Source organism: Oncorhynchus clarkii, chromosome 26 (genome assembly GCF_045791955.1).
Source record: "Oncorhynchus clarkii lewisi isolate Uvic-CL-2024 chromosome 26, UVic_Ocla_1.0, whole genome shotgun sequence".
NCBI classification, from domain to species: Eukaryota; Metazoa; Chordata; class Actinopteri; order Salmoniformes; family Salmonidae; genus Oncorhynchus; species Oncorhynchus clarkii.
Genome location: NC_092172.1, coordinates 18,834,133 through 18,852,821, shown reverse-complemented (window position 1 = coordinate 18,852,821; position 18,689 = coordinate 18,834,133). Strand labels below are relative to the sequence as shown.

Here is an 18,689-nt window from a genome sequence, read left to right as displayed (position 1 = left end):
CCGGCACAGCCAGAAGAGGACTGGCCACCCCTCATAGCCTGGTTCCTCTCTAGGTTTCTTCCTAGGTTTTGGCCTTTCTAGGGAGTTTTTCCTAGCCACCGTGCTTCTACCCCTGCATTGCTTGCTGTTTGGGGTTTAGGATGGGTTTCTGTACAGCACTTTTGAGATATCAGCTGATGTAAAAAGGGCTATATAAATACATTTGATTTGATGTCTTGAGAAATTAACTAGTCTTAAAACAGGCAAATACTGTCATCAAAAAGTGCAGAATAAAAGTAATTCTCTGGCTTGTAGATATCAAACAACTATATTGAACAAAAATATAAACGCACCATGCAACAATATCAACGATTTTACTGAGTTACAGCTCATTTAAGGAAATCTGTCATAAATTCATTAGACCCTAATCAATGGATTTCACGACTGGGCAGGGGCTCAGCCATGGGTGGGCATAGGCCCACCCAATCAGAACTAATTTTTCCCCACAAAAGGCCTTTATTACAGACATGCATACTCCTCAGTTCCATCAACTGTCCGTGTGACTCGTCTCAGATGATCCCGCAGGTAAAGAAGCCGAATATGGAAGTCCTGGGCTGGCATGGGTTATACGCGGTTTGCGGTTGTGAGGCCGGTTGGATCTACTGCCAAATTCTCTAAAATGACGGAGGGGGCTTATGGTAGAGAAATGAACATTACATTCTCTGGCAACAACTCTGGTGGACATTCCTACAGTCAGCATGCCAATTACACTCTCCCTCAAAACTTGAAATCCCTCAAAATCTGTGGCATTGTGTTGTGACAAAACTGCACATTTTAGAGTGGCCTTTAATTGTCCCCAGCACAAGGTGCACCTGTGTAATTATCAAGCTGTTTAATCAGCTTCTTGATATGCCACACCTGTCAGGTGGCTGGATTACCTTGGCAAAGGAGAAATGCTCATTAACAGGGATGTAAACTAATTTGTACCCAACATTTGAGAGAAATATGCTTTTTGTGTGTATGGCACATTTCTGGGATCTTTAATTTCAGCTCATGAATCATGGGACCAACATTTTACATGTTGTGTTTATATTCTTGTTCAGTATAATATGAAAGGAGAATATTAGGTGGCATTTTCCATGCATTTGTTTTTCTAAATATGCTGCCATTTACTTTGGCATGTAATCAAAACATGTTTTCATCAAGATACAGAAGTTTTATTTCATTAAAACATTGATAGAAAATCCACTTACAGTTGTCAGAATGACAGTTCTGACATAATATATAAATTAAGTATCTCTTAAAAATAATGAATTATAGAGTATCGGATGTTAACAATATATCCATTCAACTAAAAGGATAAGAACATGTCAAACGATTTGGATGATCAAATTCTATGATAAATTACAATGCCTTCATTTGTAATGTAAGTCTTAATTACCAGTGAAAGGAAAGAATGCACTTTTTTATTCCTTGGCAAGTAAAATGTACTCAAGTCAAATGTACACTTAAAAGCAGAGGATTTTAGCATGAAATCATACTCAACGTATGCATTCTGAAATTGGTAGTTTGGCAAAGATCAAGACACTAAAACTTTTAAAACCATTTAAACAAAGTGCTTTACCTTATAAAAGCACAAGTATAACATTTTGATTTAAGAGAAATTAAAAAGCCCATCATATTTTCCTTCATCAACAATCTGTAAACATACCAGCGTGTAAACATATGTTTTCTATCATTCATACAATACATTCTTTGATAGAGCACACCACTACATATGTACAGTCAATTCCCTCAAGAAAATCAAAGGCAAAAAGACATTCGCAGAAATCTTTGAGAATTGACCATATCAATTTCTTGATATTAATTCAATAGAGATATTACATAGAGCAATTTGAAAAAAATACATGTACTCCTAAAAATAGAGTATTATACTGCTCTATAACACCCATGAATAGAGCAGGGATCTCCAACCCTGTTTCTGGAGACCTACTGTCCTGTAGGTTCAGTCCAACCTTAATCTAGTGCTCCTGATTATGTTAATTAGTTACAACTGGGGTTTGAGGTGAAAACCTACGGGAGGGTAGCGATCCAGGAACAGGGTTGAGAGCCCTGGAATAGCGGAATAAAAAAAGAATACATCCATCACTGAATAAAAAAACAGCAGAGGAAATATTTTGCAAGTGTGTGTGCAAGAATGAGAAAGCAATGGCAACATGGTTTTTCAATGGAGTCTAATGTGGAGTCTGTGATTTCCTCAGTAAGCTATACAAAACTGCATTCACTGTCAATTGCGTACACATACACTGATTGTACAAAACAGGAAGAAAACACCTGCTCTTTCCATTACATAGACTGACCAGGTGAATCCAGCTGAAAGCTATGTCACTTGTTAAATCCACTTCAATCAGTGTAGGAGGAGGAGACAGGTTAAAGAAGGATTTTTAAGCCTCGAGACAAGGATTGTGTCTGCCATTCAGAGGGTGAATGGGCAAAACAAAAGATTGAAGTGCCTTTGAAAGTGGTATGGTAGTAGGCGTCAGGCACACCGGTTTATGTCAAGAACTGCAACACTGCTTGGTTTTTCACACTCAAGTTTCCCGTGGTCCACCACTCAAAATACATCCAGCCAACTTGACACAACTGTGGGAAGCATTGGAGTCATGGGCCAGCATCCCTGTGGAACGCTTTCGACACCAGTGTATATACGGTAATGTATATCGAAGTCCAATGTCAATCTCCTCATGATAGAATGTTTATCATAGATTAACAATAATATCTGTACGCTATAATGCATTTGATAAATTGTATATAGATCTGGTTTAAGTATACATACATATTTACGAGACACAAAAAAAAATATTTGTAAACTTCACAGACCAAGAGTGAGTTAAGAAGTGACTTTCACTCATCATCCATCCCTTCCACTGTGCAGGAGAGAGGAGCACCAAAGACCTTGCTGTCTGTGATTGTTCTCCATCTTCTCAGACAGTTGTCAGGTCTGGACCTGAATATTAGGTGTTTTATCAGCATTAAACAGAACTACAGCACAAAACTTGGTGCTAGCCCTCAGTTCACTGGCAGTAACTGCCCTTTTAACATCTGCGCCATAGGCCACACACTCCCCTAATCTACTCCATCAAAGCCTTGTGCATTCTCTATGGCGATGTGTAGCTTCTCCCTCAGCTCCTCAAATGACTCATAGGGAGGCAGATCCAGCCGGTTGAAGCTGAAGACGGTAAAACAGAACCAAATTCAAATGCACATTTGTTGCAGTAACCAGGTAGGACTATTAGCCAAACTGCTGTATTGTTAGTTACTCACCATGTGTGGGCTCTGGGTAGTTTGTCTCGTGTTCCCCACTGCTCAATGGTAAACAGCTGTGGTCCGTTAGACCCTGCGATTTCACAACATAAAACAAGATTAGGAGGTGAGAATCTTATACAAACACCTCTGGTTACAACTCAGAATCCATGTTTCAAAGTTCATATCAATCTATGTAATGAAATAATGGTTAAAAACATAACCAGAATGTACCCTGTATTATACAAATGAGTCTTAATACAGAGAAGTAGAGAAGAGGACTCACCGTAGAGCTCTGCAAAGCCATTCATTGGGACCCGGGAGGTGCCAGTCACAAACTGCAACAGGCGGATACGCTTCTCTGCATCCATCAGCAGAACAGTCTGAGAATGACAAAATATAATTCAAATAGTTGGAATGAATATTGAGAATTCACCCAAAAACTAAGGCTGCACCAATGTGGAAATTCTGGGCCGATATCAGATATTTAGCGATATCCAACGCGTTCCTGGGAGTTCTCGCTTTCAGGAATGGGCTAATTATAGCTAATAGCTCAAACCATTTGGACGCTAAAGCCAAATTCATAGGAAGACCTTTTCTTCACATTGCTCCACCCACTTAAAAAAAAATGCCACAGACCACAGTCTCCATCATTGTCCTTTGTCTCCACATCAGACAGATAGACATAATATTTTTTTTTACCAATTATCGTCCGATACCGATATGGTCACCGATCAATCCTGCATCCCTAACAAAAACATTCTAGAATCCAGAGGCTTCTGTTCTAGTGGTGGAGTATCCTCTTACCTTCCAGAACCACAGGATGACAGGCTGGTTGGGACAGTAGCCATTCTTGTACTTGGTGTTCTCCCTCCAGTCGTTCACATCCACGTCTCCCAGGCCACACATCAGGAGCTAAAGAGAGAGAAAAAAACAAGATAGAACATCACTCAACGATCTGGAAAGACAGGCTCTCAGTCATGCATACATTTCAGAGTGGTAGGAATGACACCCACCTCCAGCTCATTCTCGTCAAATATCTTGATGAGATCCTGGGGTATCAACTCATAGAATCCCTAAGACAAGAGAGAGGAACAAGCAATAAGTCAACCATTTCTTTCAATCTTATCAACTCAATCAAATCATCTCAATAAAACCTAGTGTTTACCTCCTTGAATGCGGTCATCTGCTTCAGTATCCTGTTCACGAACCTCCACTGCATGACAAGACTGACAAAGAAAAGGTTTACTTTGAAATGGAAGCATTCAAAATAATTTCAAATGTATCTAATGATGCAGACATTATGTGGTGGGTGGTGGTTTCACTGTCCATTAGCAAACCCTTCTAAGGCCAAATACGTGACTTTTGGGTCACTAACAGGTAACCAGCTGAACAGCACTACATGGCAGTGTGTATGAGGCGTGTTTCCTCTTTCTACCAGCAGAGGGCTCTGGTGCTTACTGGATGTATTCCTTCTTGTTGTCATCGGTGACGACTATTTCAGATCCTCCTGGCTTCAGCTCATGCTGGTGTGTCTAAAGAGGAGGAAATGTCATGTCAGCATGACTGATACCAGAGTACCACCTAGCATCGACTTTCTCTTCACTCAATAGGCACAAGATAGAACAGAAAATACTTGTGCCAAACAACAAATAGGAAGCAGGTCCCACCTGTCCAAAGAGCTCTTCGTCTATGGTGAACCTCAGATCCAGGTCTATCGGGTCATTCTCCAATATCCACTTCAGGGAGTTGAAGTACTCACTGTCCTGAAATAACAACACACAAACACCATTACCTCTTATGGTGAAACACTGCTGTTTTAGCTGTCTGATTTATCATGTCTCTCCTATCTGATTAGGTGATGGGAAGATGTGAGAGTAATCTAGATAGTATTAGGCACCTACCACAGACTCCATGTCCTGTAGAGTAATGGGCTTCTGCAACATCATCTTATAGAAAGGCCTGATGAAGAAGGCTAGAAAAAAAATAACATGTCAGGATCTGTTCAACACACACCTAATCCTTGTGGCCCAAGCATAGAGCTGTCCTCAGCTCTTAGTTTCTCTACACACACACACACACACACTCGTGTAACACTACGATTATACAAATTAATTATCTTTTACCAAACACAAAGTTCATGAGCGAAATCCCCAGCAGTGAGACTCACCATCCAGCAGCTTGCCATGGTAGACAGCCATGCCTGCTACACGGCCAATGAACTTGAAGTAGGACAGGTGGTCCTCATTGCAGAGGCCTGAGTTGGGGTTGATCTGCAGAGTGTAGTTGTCTCTGACACAGAACAGGCAGAGGAGAAACTTAAAACAGCTCTAAAGTCATCCAAATCCTTCTCTGATCCATTCCAGAACATATCCCATCATTAAAATGATTCATAATGCTGTCAGAGATGTTATTCACTAACAAGCCCCATTGAGGGCATGTTCCATTTTTCCTTGCCTGAAAATGGAATTCTAACACATTCAAATAGACTCACGTGGCAGAATACTCAAACAGCCCATAATAGGGGTTGAACATCTCCTTGGAAATGAGGAAGAACCACTCCCTGGCCACGCCACCGTAATCCAAGCCCTTCTCTCCCTCAAACTCCACCCACAGCCGAGCCTTCAGGAAGTCGGCCCTCTTGATTGACAGGATTCGTCTGTAGGAGTCCTCTAGCACGGCGTTCCGCCTGAGCTTCATCTCAAAGCGGTTGGGGATGTCAGCCTGGAATTGGAGATAGAGCAGGCTGAGTGAGTGGACTTTCTACTGAAGAGCTGAGTTGACATCAGGTCAGGGGATGTAGCTAGACTAAATGTCATAGAATATATTGTGAGGATGATTGAAAGAAAGACAAGATAGGCTTTTACAGTTTGAATGTGCTGTATATCTGGCCTATTTGTGAAATAAAAACAATGCTTACCGGTTTCTTCATCTTCTTCCGGAAGTATTCATACTTCTGTTTATAGTCTCTGGAGTAAGGCACAGCCTAAAATAGACATTGATGGGAGATCCAATGACCGGAAATCAATTATGAACACATGATGAATTACGCGGTTTTATGGACAACCTGGAGAACCTGACTCCAAAAAGAGAATGGGTCATATTGCATTCCTAAAATTACTCTATCGGAATCTAATAAATAAATCTCTCTAGCTATAGCTTTTTAAATATATCATCTGTACTTACTGGTCCAGTTATGGCTGAATTCTGCAATCTGGGATCATCCCATTGTGTGTTCTTCGTATCTGAAAATACATCAGATTTATTCAGCATTGGTAGTAGGCGTATGCATTTTTCACTATTTTAATACATTTTAATACATGTCATACATACTGTGATCTATGTAGAATATCCTCCCATCACTGTGGACCCTCTCCTCCCAGCCAGGCTAAGATAAGGGATAGCACAAACATTACTCCCACCATCATTTCCCCCCTTAAAAATCAACCATTCACTCAGCAATTTTCAACTTTAAGAGGCTCATCACATTGGGCTGCTAATTGCCTTCTTAGAATGCTATTATTGGGTATGATATCATTGTAAAGCTTACCGGCATTGGCCCGAGGTCAGTTGGGTCTAGCGAAGGTCTCCTCCTCATGTGCACAGGAATCTTCAATCTGGGGTCTTCCTGTTAACAGCCAGATAAACAGGAAATAAGTCACACAAACAGGAAGGAGCAGTGAGAATGGCAGTATTGTCCAGTGGACATTCTGGCCACGATGATGCGTGACTAGACCCTATAGGTAGGGCCTGGGTGTATTTCTTGATCATGTGACCTGATCAAGAAAAACTACATATACACAACCAGTCAAAAGTTTGGACACACCTACTCATTCAAGGGTTTTTCTTTATTTGTACTATTTTCTACATTGTAGAGTAATAGTGAAGACATCAAAACTATGAAATAACACACATGGAATCATGTAGTAACCAAAAAAGTGTAAATAAATCAAAATATATTGAATATTTGAGATTCTTCAAAGCAGCCACCCTTTGCCTTGATGACAGCTTTGCACACTCTTGGCATTCTCTCAAACCTGATTCATGAGGTAGTCAGTCACCTGGAATGCATTTCAATTAACAGATGTGCCTTGTTAAAAGTTAATTTGTGGAATTTCTTAACTTCTTAATGCGTTTGAGCCAATCAGTTGTGTTGCGACAAGGTTGGGATGGTTACAGAAGATTGCCAAGTAAGGCTAAATACCAAGTCCATATTATGGCAAGAACAGCTCAAATAAGCAAAGAAAAACAACACTCCCTCATTACTTTAAGACACGAAAGTAAAGAACTTTAAAAGAACTTTGAAAGTTTCTTAAAGTGCAGTCGGAAAAAAACATCAAGCGCAATGATGAAAATGGCTCTCATGAGGCCCGCCAAAGGAAAGGAAGACCCAGAGTTACCTCTGCTGCAGAGGATAAGGTCATTAGAGTTACCAGCCTCAGAAATTGCAGCACAAATAAATGCTTCAGTGTTCAAGTAACAGACACATCTCATCATCAACTGTTCAGAGGAGACTGCATGAATCAGTCCTTCATGCTCGAATTGCTGCAAAGAAACCACTACTCAAGGACACCAATAACAAGAAGAGACTTGGGCCAAGAAACACGAGCAATGGAAATCTGTCATTTGTTCTGATGAGTCCAAATGTGCGATTTTTGGTTCCAACCTCTGTGTCTTTGTGAGACGCAGAACAGATGAACGGATGATCTCTGCATGTGTGGTTCCCACCGTGAAGCATGGAGGTGGAGTGATGGTGTGGGGGTGCTTTGCTGGTGACACTGTCAGTGATATATTGAAAATTCAAGGCACACTTAACCAGCATGTTACCACAGCATTCTACAGCGATACGCCATCCCATCTGGTTTGCACTTAGTGGGATCAACATTTGTTTTTCAACAGGACAATGACCCAAAGCACACCTCCAAGCACACCTCCATTTGACCAAGAACGAGAGTGATGGAGTGCTGCATCAGATGACCTGGCCTCCACAATCACCTGACCTCAATCCAATTGAGATGGTTTGGGATGAGTTAGACCACAGAGTGAAGGAAATGTAGCCAACAAGTGCTCAGCATATGTGGGAACTCCTTCAAGACTGTTGGAAAAGCATTCCTCATGAAGCTGGTTGAGAGAATGCCAAGAGTGTGCAAAGCTGTCATCATGGCAAAGGGTAGCTACTTTGAAGAATCTCAAATATAAAATATATTTTGAATTGTTTTACACTTTTTTGGTTACTACATGATTCCATGTGTGTTATTTCATAGTTTTGATGTCTTCATTATTACTGTACAATGTAGAAAATAGTACAAATAAAGAAAAACCCTTGAATGAGTAAGTGTATCCAAACTTTTGACTGGTACTCCATGTCCTTTTAAGAATGGCGGTATGCAGGTGCTTGCTCTCTCACCCAGGAAGTGGTCTTAGTGTTGTGGTCGATGAAGAAGGGTTTTCCGTTTGGGGCATTGCGGACCTCCCAGCCCGCAGGCATGAAGCCACACTCCCTCTGTGAGCCGGGGGAGTGCTGGGGGGAGCCCTCAGGAGGGAGCATGGGGGGCTGGTACACAGTGGCGTTCTGGGACAGAAGAGCCTGGGCTGCTGCCTCTGAGGTTATCTGGAACATGGAAGGAGAGATGAAGATTAACACTATTGGTATACTCAATAGGAGGGTGGACTGGATTCTATATCAACATTATCTACAGTGTTTTCGGAAAGTATTCAGACCCCTTGACTTTTTCCACTTTACGTTACAGCCGTAGTCTAAAATTGATAATTGATTAAATTCAAAATTATCCTCAGCAATAGCCCCATAACTACAAAATGAAAACCGAAATACCTTATGTACATAAGTATTCAGACCCTTTGCTATGAGACTCGAAATTGAACTCGGGTGCATCACATTTCCCTTGATCATCCTGGAGATGTTTCTACAACTGTATTGGAGTCCACATGTGGTAAATTCAATTGATTGGACATGATTTGAAAAGGCACACACCTGTCTATATAAAAGGTCCCACAGTTGACAGTGCATGTCAAAGCAAAAACCAAGCCATGAGGTCGACGGAATTGTCTGTAGAGCTCCAAGACAGGATTGTATTGAGGCACAGATCTGGGTAAAGGCACCAAAACATTTCAGCAGATTTGAAGGTCCAAAAGAACACAGTGGCCGACGCCCGGCTGGTGGTGACGCTAGTAATACAGACGGATAAAGGGTTTAAGTCTCCTATAAGTACTTCGCAGGCTCTTGATGTCGGCCGGGTGTAAAAGCCCATTGTAAAGTCTGTTGGGAGGTTAGTCCTGCGGCTACTGATGCGCAGTATGTAATCTGCAGAATAGGGTCTATCGACACCGCTCGCGTGACTCGACTGGGTCTCCATCATTCTTAAATGGAAGATGTTTGTAACAACCAAGACTCTTTCTAGAGCTGGCTGCCCTGCCAAATTGAGCAATCGGGGGAGAAGGGCCTTGATAGTCACTCTGACAGAGCTCTAGAGTCCCTCTGTGGAGATGGGAGAGACAACCATCTCTGCAGCACTCCACCAATCAGGCCTTTATGGTAGAGTGGCCAGACGGAAGCCACTCCTCAGTAAAAGGCACATGACAGCCCGCTTGGAGTTTGCCAGAAGGCACCTAAAGGACTCTCAGACCATGAAAAACATGATTCTCTGGTTTGATGAAACCAAGATTGAATTGTTTGGCCTGAACGCCAAGCATCACATCTGGAGGAAACCTGGCACCATCCCTACAGTGAAGCGTGGTGGCAGTCATGCTGTGGGGATGTGTTTCAGCGGCAAGGACTGGGAAACTAGTCAAGATCGAGGCAAAGATAAACGGAGAAAAGCACAGAGAGATCCATGATGAAAAACTGCTCCAGAGCGCTCAGGACCTCAGACTGGGGTGAAGGTTCACCTTCCAACAACGACCCTAAGCACACAGGCAAGACACCGCAGGGCTTCGGGACAAGTCTCTGAATGTCCTTGAGTGGAACAGGAACTTCAACCCGATCAAACATATTTGGAGACCTGAAAATAGCTGTGCAGCAACGCTCTCCATCCAACCCCACAGAGCTTGAGAGCATCTGCAGAGAATAATGGGAGAAATTCCCCAAATACAGGTGTGCCAAGCTTGTAGCGTCATACCCAAGAGTACTTGATGCTGTAATCGCTGCCAAAGGTGCTTCAACAAAGTACTGAGTAAGGGTCTGAATACTTATGTAAATGTATTTTCTTATAAAATTAGCAAAAGTTTCTAAAAACCGGTTTTTGCTTTGTCATTATGGGATATTGTGTGTAGAATGATGAGGGGAAAAAAAACAATTTAATCATTTTTAGAATAAGGCTGTAACCTACCAAAATGTGGAAAGTCAAGGGGTCTAAATACTTTCCGAAGGCACTGGAACTACACAAGTTAAGTAGGTCCTGATTGGCTTTTCACATGACTTTGAATACTTCTTCAGTGCACTGTGGTTTGAGAGAGAGTGAGAACAAAAGAAGGAGGAATGCAGCCTACCTGGATGAGTGGCCGTGTCCAAGTGGTAATCCTGCTGTTGTGATTAACGTAGTAGGGTCTGCTCTTACTATCCTGCTTCTCCTCCCAGCCTGGAGGCAGCCCTGCTGAGGTTGCTAACAACTATTGAACAACATAAAGAGAGAGAGGCATCAAACAATCCATACAACAATACCTCAAGTGAATAGAACAATAACTTCCTCTGAATCACTGAGCTACATGCTCAAACCTGATGACTGCATTCTCACTGTCCTTGCATCATCTCGGAAAACTATGGAAGCCACACTTACATTCTAAACCTGAGCTCAGATGACCCTATCCCACAAATACTGCTGTAATACAGGAGTGTTGTGCTTCGGTGTGTGTGTGCGTGTGTGTGTGTGTGAGGGCGGAGGGGATTCAGGGAATGCAACACACCACAGGATGAACAGGGTGTTCCTCTACGGTCAGAGTCTGGGCACTGCCTCTGCGACTGGAGTGACTTGAATGACTGGAAGGGCCCTGCAGCTGAAGCAAGCAAGACGACAGAAACCACAGTCATTACCCATACACGTGTTAATAGGCACATATTCTCCAGCTCTAGACAGGCACTAATACCCGTCTTACAGTAAAATATTACAGTCCCTCCAAGATTACGCAATTGCATTTGAAATGTTTTTTTTTTAAATCAACAATATTATGCAAGGACTTGCAACTCCAACCAATCAGCTGTGCACATATACGGTTCAATCAAACCACACAGATAAAAACTTTGCATATTGCCATGTAAAATGTTAGAATTGACGTCGCAAAATCAATATTTTTTGCATATCACAAAAAATCCCAGTGAAATCCTGGAGGGAATGATTATAGCTGTGTTGTTATAACACAAGCTATAACGTGTGTTTCAGTCCCTTCTTGGAACTGTGGAGGACACATATCCCCAGGAGGCTTTGGGTGTCGGTCGATTAATAACGGGAGCCCGGTCAGCGCTGGCCAGTAAATTATTCACCTGGAGGGAGGTACGTCGGTTGCCGGATGTGGCACCCGAGGCCTGGAGGCGACTGAGCTCATCACAGAAGGAGTGAAACTCCAGGGGGGAGTGGGGTGGAGGGGGGGAGCGCTGGCTGTTGTACAAGGTGGACTCATCCTCTGTCATGATTTCCCAGCTCTGGAGCAGACAGGAAACAAGACAAATGAAGAGTTTACCATCTGTTCTGAAGGATGTCTTAATAGTGTTACGTCACTGTCTTCTTATCTGGCTATAAGCTAAGAAAACAGTTCTGGCCTGCTTGTTCTGGCACGGAGTGACGTTATTACACAAAACTGACATGTGATATGACTTCAGTAGTGCAACTTTATTGTGGGACTTTGAGGAACACCCTGATCCTGAACTTGATCTTGTTAAGGGCCATCCTGACATTTAGTCATTTGCTCGGTTAGCAGCCTCTAAAGAGACGGGCTAGGACCAGAAAACATGGTCGTAAGATATTGTCCTTATAAACTCAGCAAAAAAAGAAACATCCTCACTGTCAACTGCGTTTATTTTCAGCAAACGTGTAAATATTTGTATGAACCTAACAAGATTCAACAATTGAGAAAAACTGAACATGTTCCACAGACATGTGACTAACAGAAATGGAATAATGTGTCCCTGAACAAAGGCGGGGTCAAAATCTAAAGTAACAGTCAGTATCTGGTGTGGCCACCAGCTGCAATAAGAACTGCAGTGCATCTCCCCCTCATGGACTGCACCAGATTTGCCAGTTCGGCATGTGAAATGTTACCCCACTCTTCCACCAAGACACATGCAAGTTCCCGGACATATCTGGGGGGAATGGTCCTAGCCCTCACCCTCCGATCCAACAGGTCCCAGACGTGCTCAATGGGATTGAGATCCAGGCTCTTCGCTGGCCATGGCAGAACACTGACATTCCTGTCTTGCACGAGATCAGCCATACTGCTCATTCTGTGCATGGTGGTATTGTCATGCTGGAGGGTCATGTCAGGATGAGCCTACAGGAAGGGTACCACATGAGGGAGGATGTCTTCCCTGTAACGCACAGTGTTGAGATTGCCTGCAATGACAACAAGCTCAGTCCGATGATGCTGTGATACACTGCCCCAGACCATGACGGACCCTCCATCTCCAAATCGATCCCACTCCAGAGTACAGGCCTCAGTGTAACACTCATTCCTTCGACGATTAACACGAATCCGATCATCACCCCTGGTGAGACAAAACCGCGACTCGTCAGTGTTTAGCACCTTTTCGACAGTCCTGTCTGGTCCAGCGACGATGGGTTTGTGCCCACAGGCGACGTTGTTGCCGGTGATGTCTGGTGAGGACCTGCCTTACAACAGGCATACAAGCCCTCAGTCCAGCCTCTCTCAGCCTATTGCGGACAGTCTGAGCACTGATGGAGTGATTGTGCTTTCCTGGTGTAACTCGGGCAGATGTTGTTGCCATCCTGTACCTGTGCAGGTGTGATGTTTGGATGTACCGATCCTGTGCAGGTGTTGTTACACACGGTCTGCCATTGCGACTGTCCGTCCGGTCTCCCTGTAGCTCTATCTTAGGCGTCTCACAGTACAGACATTGCAATTTATTGCCCTGGCCACATCTACAGTCCTCATGCCTCTTTGCATTATGCCTAAGGCACGTTCACACAGATGAGCAGGGACCGTGGGCATCTTTCTTTTGGTGTTTTTCAGAGTCAGTACAAAGGTCTCTTTAGTGTCCTAAGTTTTCATAACTGTGACCTTAATTTGTAAGCTGTTAGTGTTTTAACGGCCATTCCACAGGTGCATGTTCATTAATTGTTTGTGGTTCATTGAACAAGCATGGGGAACTGTGTTTAAACACTTTACAATGAAGATCTGTGAAGTTATTGGATTTTTACGAATTATCTTTGAAAGACAGGGTCCTGAAAAAAAGACTTTTCTTTTTTTGCTGAGTTTAGGTCCGGGCCTATATACCTTAGATAGGTCGTATAGTTGGACTGCACACCACGTACAGTTGTTTCATAATCGTACCAGAGACCGCAAAAGGATATAATAGAGTCTCGTCTCCATTTCAATATCAAATTCAGGAGAATAACTGTAATTCCATTTATGAATTTAAAGTGTCATTTAACTTTAATGTGAATTTTTCAATACATTAATTGAACTTCGATTGACTTGAAAGTTACCTCAGGAGACTCGTGTCTGTCGTTGGAGTCCTCTTGGTCGGAGATCTGCCTGCGGGCGGTGAAGGCGTGCTGGGCCTCCATGTGGATGTTCTGCCTTTGCTCTGCCTCCACCTGGCTGTCTCTACACAGGGAAACACACATACATACTCACAGTCAACTTTTCATCTCTTGAACAACCAGGTGTTAGTGTATTCCAATACTACCATTGTGTTGAAATAGTGCTAGATTAAGTTCAAGCTGTCAAAATAAAGGACATGACAGGAGAACCCCAGACTTACTGTACTATGGGCCTGTGCCACTGTGTCGTCCTGGTTTCGTGGTTGACATAGTAGGTCCTGCCCAGGTTGTCCTGCCTCTCCTCCCAGCCAGGGGGCATTGCAGGCAGCAGGTGGTTGTGCCTGGGACCGGACATGTCCTGGCCCTCTAGAAACTCCCAGCTAGGCTGCACAACAAAAACAACTGTTACACAACACGGCACATGCAGATGTCAACATTGCCCAAATCCTCTACATACGTTTGTTCAAGTCAAACAAGGTCTTGGCCACTACTCAGAATATTCAGTGGCAATCATAGGGACTTGTAATTTATTGAAGTGTGGCTTCAAATCATTCTAAGGAAGATGTCAGCATATTCATCAAAGGCCATGGACCCATGGTGAGACAAATATAGATTGGCCTTTTGGACATGGTGTTCCTAGCCACTGCTTACATTAAGCATGTTCAAGAATGATGACAGGCTGGTTTTATCAAAACTACATCAGGAGGGAGATGGCAGGCAATCAGCCATCTTGGCTTGACATTGGTAAAACAAGCCTAGTGTCTTTTCTCCTGGCTCTGAGCACCAATATGCTGTTACATGTATATACTGAAGCACGCCGACTGAGCAACAGCCAAGGCACGTAGATTAGACACAGTCTAATCAAAGGAGGAGGGGGGTGACTGTGGGAATATTCAATATCAGGGGGTCAAGGGGGACAGAGGGCAGGAGGACAGGGGGCAGGTTGGTTGGGTGGGTGGCGGTCTTACATCCATGTCTTCAGTCTGTTCTGCAGCATCCTCTGAGTTGTTTTTGGGTAGGTAGGTCATCTTCAGACGGAGATGACCCTTGACCCTGGATTTGTGACTACATCAAAACAAAAAGTAAACACTTCACAAAAAAAATGACATGGAAAACAGTGCACTTTCTAAATCAGAGTAATGTGAGCCTCTTAGGTGTATCAAATACACGATAAATGTCATTCGAACAATTTATCATTGTGACGGACTCAAACATGAAATTGAGCTTTCTCCGAGGTAAAATCAATATGTACCTCATGTAGCTATTTGAGCTTAATTTATACACCTCAGGAAATAAGGTTATTGAATGTTAGGCAAACTCACTGGAATGGAACTCAATATATTATTCAAATTAATTTATGCAATGCCAAGAGGCTGAATGTGATAAGAATGTCACAAAGTAAATCCATGTTAAACCAGGAAGGATAAGCAGCTTGAATAATCATGAAATAATGCCAACCTTCTCGGGTGAAGTAGAAAATCCTTGAATGTGTATGGCCTTTCAATGTTAGGATTTTCTGTCTGAAAAAATAAATAAAAATAAAAGTATTTAAAAACCAGTTGAAATGCTCTATAAAGATATTTGCTGTATAACATCTACGCATGCAGTAACTGTATAATATATGAACAGTAAACAAGTCCTGTATAGACAGTGGACAGATGTACAATAGGTCTACTGTAAATGCCATCTAAAAGGTAGGAAAAAGTAACAAACATGGAGGACTGTATTTCCATAACTATGGACAGCGTTGTGGAACGGACTCTGACATGAGGGGTATGTTTACATGAGTGCGCTTATGAAGAGTTCATGGGTGAAGATAACTATGTAAAGTGTACAGATCTCCAACAAATTATATCTAAAGGAGAACATGGAACACCAAACAGCACAGAATAGCCTACACCTTTAGACGTGGGATTGGAAACATGTTGATTTAGGAGAATTGGTTTCCACATACATTATGCAAGTAAACAATTTCCTTGCACTTGACTCACCGGTATCTGGTGTAATGGCACGTCCACCTGCCCCAGAAAGTCATCACGTGTCTGCGGAAGGATATAAGAGATTGTAATGGGGAGTCATGTACAGTAGTCATTCATGAGTCAGTCCAACAAAAAAGGGAGTGGTTACAATGTATCGGCATGTTTGCCGGCTCGCACGCACGCACACACACACCTACCTACCTCTCAAGTGCAAAAGGTATGAGTCACACACACCTACCTACCTCTCAAGTGCAAAAGGTATGAGTCACAACACACACACGACTAGCCAAGATAGATAATCATTTTCCATGATACAGCCACCTTTACAGCACGTGCCATCAGCCCTCATGGATGATTTAGTTGTAAATGTATTCATTGGCACATTATACACATATTTCTATTAGACAAGGTGTTCCAAAAAATGGCACTGCACACAACCCCAAATTGACATCAGAAAATGCTGAGGACTGGAATGGATATCTGGAAAAATGATATCTAGTTAAAGGGAAACGTCAGGATTCTAGCAATGAAGCCCTTTATCCACTTCCTCAGAGTCAGATGAACTCATGGATAGCATTTGTACGTCTCTGCGTGCATTTTGAATCAATGCAATAGCCACTTTCAATGCAACATAACAAAATAAAATGAATTACGCAATAATTATTATGCAAAACTAACTACGCAAGAGATTTTGTTGGCAGAGCACATCGGAGTAGGATTTCTATTGCATTGGCAGGCACGACTCAGGCCTGCACTCTACGTGCGCCATAACCAAATCAGAGCTGCAGTAGGCCTATATGCAAATCAACCATTGCCATATATGGATTTGTGCCATTCACTTTGAACTGGACTGTTTTACAGCATGAACGATTATTATGCACTTGTTTTGAGATCAAAGCGAGAGCTACATGTAGCCACGTGTGTACATTTGGTCATATTCTTTGCTAGTTAGTGATTTATTAGCCAATTTATAGCTAATTTGTAGTCAGAAATGTGGGAGTGATTGCATCCTACAAGAGCACAAAATGTGAACATTTCTAGCCATCTTTGAAAAGCGAGTTAGGGAAAGAGCTTTTTTTGTGTCCTAAATGGCCAGTGTTGTATTTAAAAAAAAGGCTTGAATAAGCTAAGTAGCCAATAGGCAAAGGGTAGCATAATTTGTCTGATTCTCTGTAATAACAGTATGGGGATAATAATATATTTTATTTTGTAAAGTGGTTTCTTGCATCAAACAAAATGTTCAGTCACCTCATCTGAAGGACAAGTGGATAAACAGGTTAATGCCAAGCCCTGCATGTTTTTTTCAAAAGTCTCAAGGAATGTAGGCCTACATTGAACACTACACATTGGCTGCTTCTGTAGGCTGAATGATAGAACCGCTATTTCCATGTTAAAATGTTATGTGATGCATTTTCTTCAGTTTTTTTTATGGTAGGCCACTCTGGTAGGGCTAGATTATTATCAAATAGTCACAGTAGCCTACCTGGTCACTATTAAAATAATAAATTAAAGGGTGTACAACCTCAGTGTTCACAAAGGAAGTTGCTCTCAGCAGACCTTAAAATTTGCTCAGTGCTGCAAAAATTAGAGGGAACAACGCATTCGGTCACCTGTTATTCATTATCGATAGTCTGATTACTGTAGCTAACCAGCTTGGTCTTGGAAAACAGTGTTTGCCAACAGCTCTGCTACTGTACAGTATCTTTACACGACCTTGGAAGGAAAAGCAGGTCATTCTTGCATCAGCCAGGACAACACTCAGATGTGATGCAAAAAACGAGCATGACCTTTGAGCTCTGTTGAACTTCACTGCCTGGGGACTGATCGTCATGATTAGGGAGATTCAATGTTTACATTACAAGACTGTCATTCATCTCATTCTCCTCATTCTCATGCTTGGTGTCCTGTTTATCCTCTGTGTTTGGCCACAACACTGAACTGCTGATCATGATTCTGGGGCTGCTACTCTTTTGCCCTTTAAAACAGCCAAATATGGGTTAAGGTGTATCGACTGATCAGGAGAAATGGTCACTTTATCAGGCTCAGTGAGGTATCAGGGCTCATATCAAGATGGTGCTTAGCCTTGTCAATGTCCAAAAGACATCTGGTCAGCTCACAAGAAATAGGCAAGGAACACAGAGAGGCAGAGGGAAGAAGAGAGTGGGAAAGACAGAGAGACAGAGAGAAAGTAAGTAAGGAGGGAGGAGATGTAGCCACAGTGGAGGCCATGAGGGCTCGCCTCTGACTCCAAAGCTCTCACCGCGTGGCTAATTCTGGCAGCACGCTTTTGTCTACCTTCTCTTCACGCTCCACTGACAGGCTACACATACACCAGCGTTTTGAGTATCTAGTTTTCCCTACATCAGAGATAACTCTTACTTTGAGACTAACAGTGTCAAAATACAGGAACATATGGTATCAGTCAGCCCTCTTTAAATAGCACAAGCCATTGCCTGGCAACAGTACTGTTGGAGCTAATAAAAGTAGAATATACCAGTCAAAAATGTCAACAAAAGTGTCCTGTGGAATAAATGTAATAAACATGTCTTGCAACTGTTATCCCGATTATGTTTCCAGAGGAGCTTCACTTGGAGGCTATCACTGGATTAAAATAAGTCATAAAACAGGAGCACAGATGCTTATGACCTGCTGGGCTTAAGCAAGAGGTATGCAGCGGAGGGTCTCATGTCCTAAATTA

The 18,689-nt window shown here is 42.6% G+C and overlaps 1 protein-coding gene across 4 annotated transcripts in view; it reads right to left on the bottom strand.

The window, feature by feature from the left end:
- Nucleotides 1–1,174: 1,174 nt before the first annotated feature.
- The window catches only part of LOC139385131 (NEDD4 E3 ubiquitin protein ligase a), a 41,798-nt gene continuing 24,283 nt past the window's right edge, over nucleotides 1,175–18,689 (bottom strand). For 2 of the 4 annotated variants that reach the window (XM_071130208.1, XM_071130206.1), the window contains 24 exons: nucleotides 16,004–16,054; nucleotides 15,471–15,532; nucleotides 14,981–15,077; nucleotides 14,234–14,397; nucleotides 13,956–14,076; nucleotides 11,777–11,935; nucleotides 11,203–11,292; nucleotides 10,789–10,908; nucleotides 8,690–8,893; nucleotides 6,833–6,910; nucleotides 6,616–6,670; nucleotides 6,469–6,527; nucleotides 6,203–6,268; nucleotides 5,777–6,006; nucleotides 5,453–5,574; nucleotides 5,187–5,257; nucleotides 4,953–5,048; nucleotides 4,744–4,817; nucleotides 4,451–4,511; nucleotides 4,299–4,358; nucleotides 4,090–4,197; nucleotides 3,569–3,665; nucleotides 3,304–3,376; nucleotides 1,175–3,208 (listed from right to left, as the gene is read on the bottom strand). In XM_071130208.1, the coding sequence (XP_070986309.1) occupies nucleotides 3,106–3,208; nucleotides 3,304–3,376; nucleotides 3,569–3,665; nucleotides 4,090–4,197; nucleotides 4,299–4,358; nucleotides 4,451–4,511; nucleotides 4,744–4,817; nucleotides 4,953–5,048; nucleotides 5,187–5,257; nucleotides 5,453–5,574; nucleotides 5,777–6,006; nucleotides 6,203–6,268; nucleotides 6,469–6,527; nucleotides 6,616–6,670; nucleotides 6,833–6,910; nucleotides 8,690–8,893; nucleotides 10,789–10,908; nucleotides 11,203–11,292; nucleotides 11,777–11,935; nucleotides 13,956–14,076; nucleotides 14,234–14,397; nucleotides 14,981–15,077; nucleotides 15,471–15,532; nucleotides 16,004–16,054 (2,421 nt within the window). In that variant the 3' untranslated portion in view covers nucleotides 1,175–3,105. The remainder of the gene's footprint in view (nucleotides 3,209–3,303; nucleotides 3,377–3,568; nucleotides 3,666–4,089; nucleotides 4,198–4,298; nucleotides 4,359–4,450; nucleotides 4,512–4,743; nucleotides 4,818–4,952; nucleotides 5,049–5,186; nucleotides 5,258–5,452; nucleotides 5,575–5,776; nucleotides 6,007–6,202; nucleotides 6,269–6,468; nucleotides 6,528–6,615; nucleotides 6,671–6,832; nucleotides 6,911–8,689; nucleotides 8,894–10,788; nucleotides 10,909–11,202; nucleotides 11,293–11,776; nucleotides 11,936–13,955; nucleotides 14,077–14,233; nucleotides 14,398–14,980; nucleotides 15,078–15,470; nucleotides 15,533–16,003; nucleotides 16,055–18,689) is intronic. The other 2 variants (XM_071130207.1, XM_071130205.1) reach the window with 1 other exon arrangement.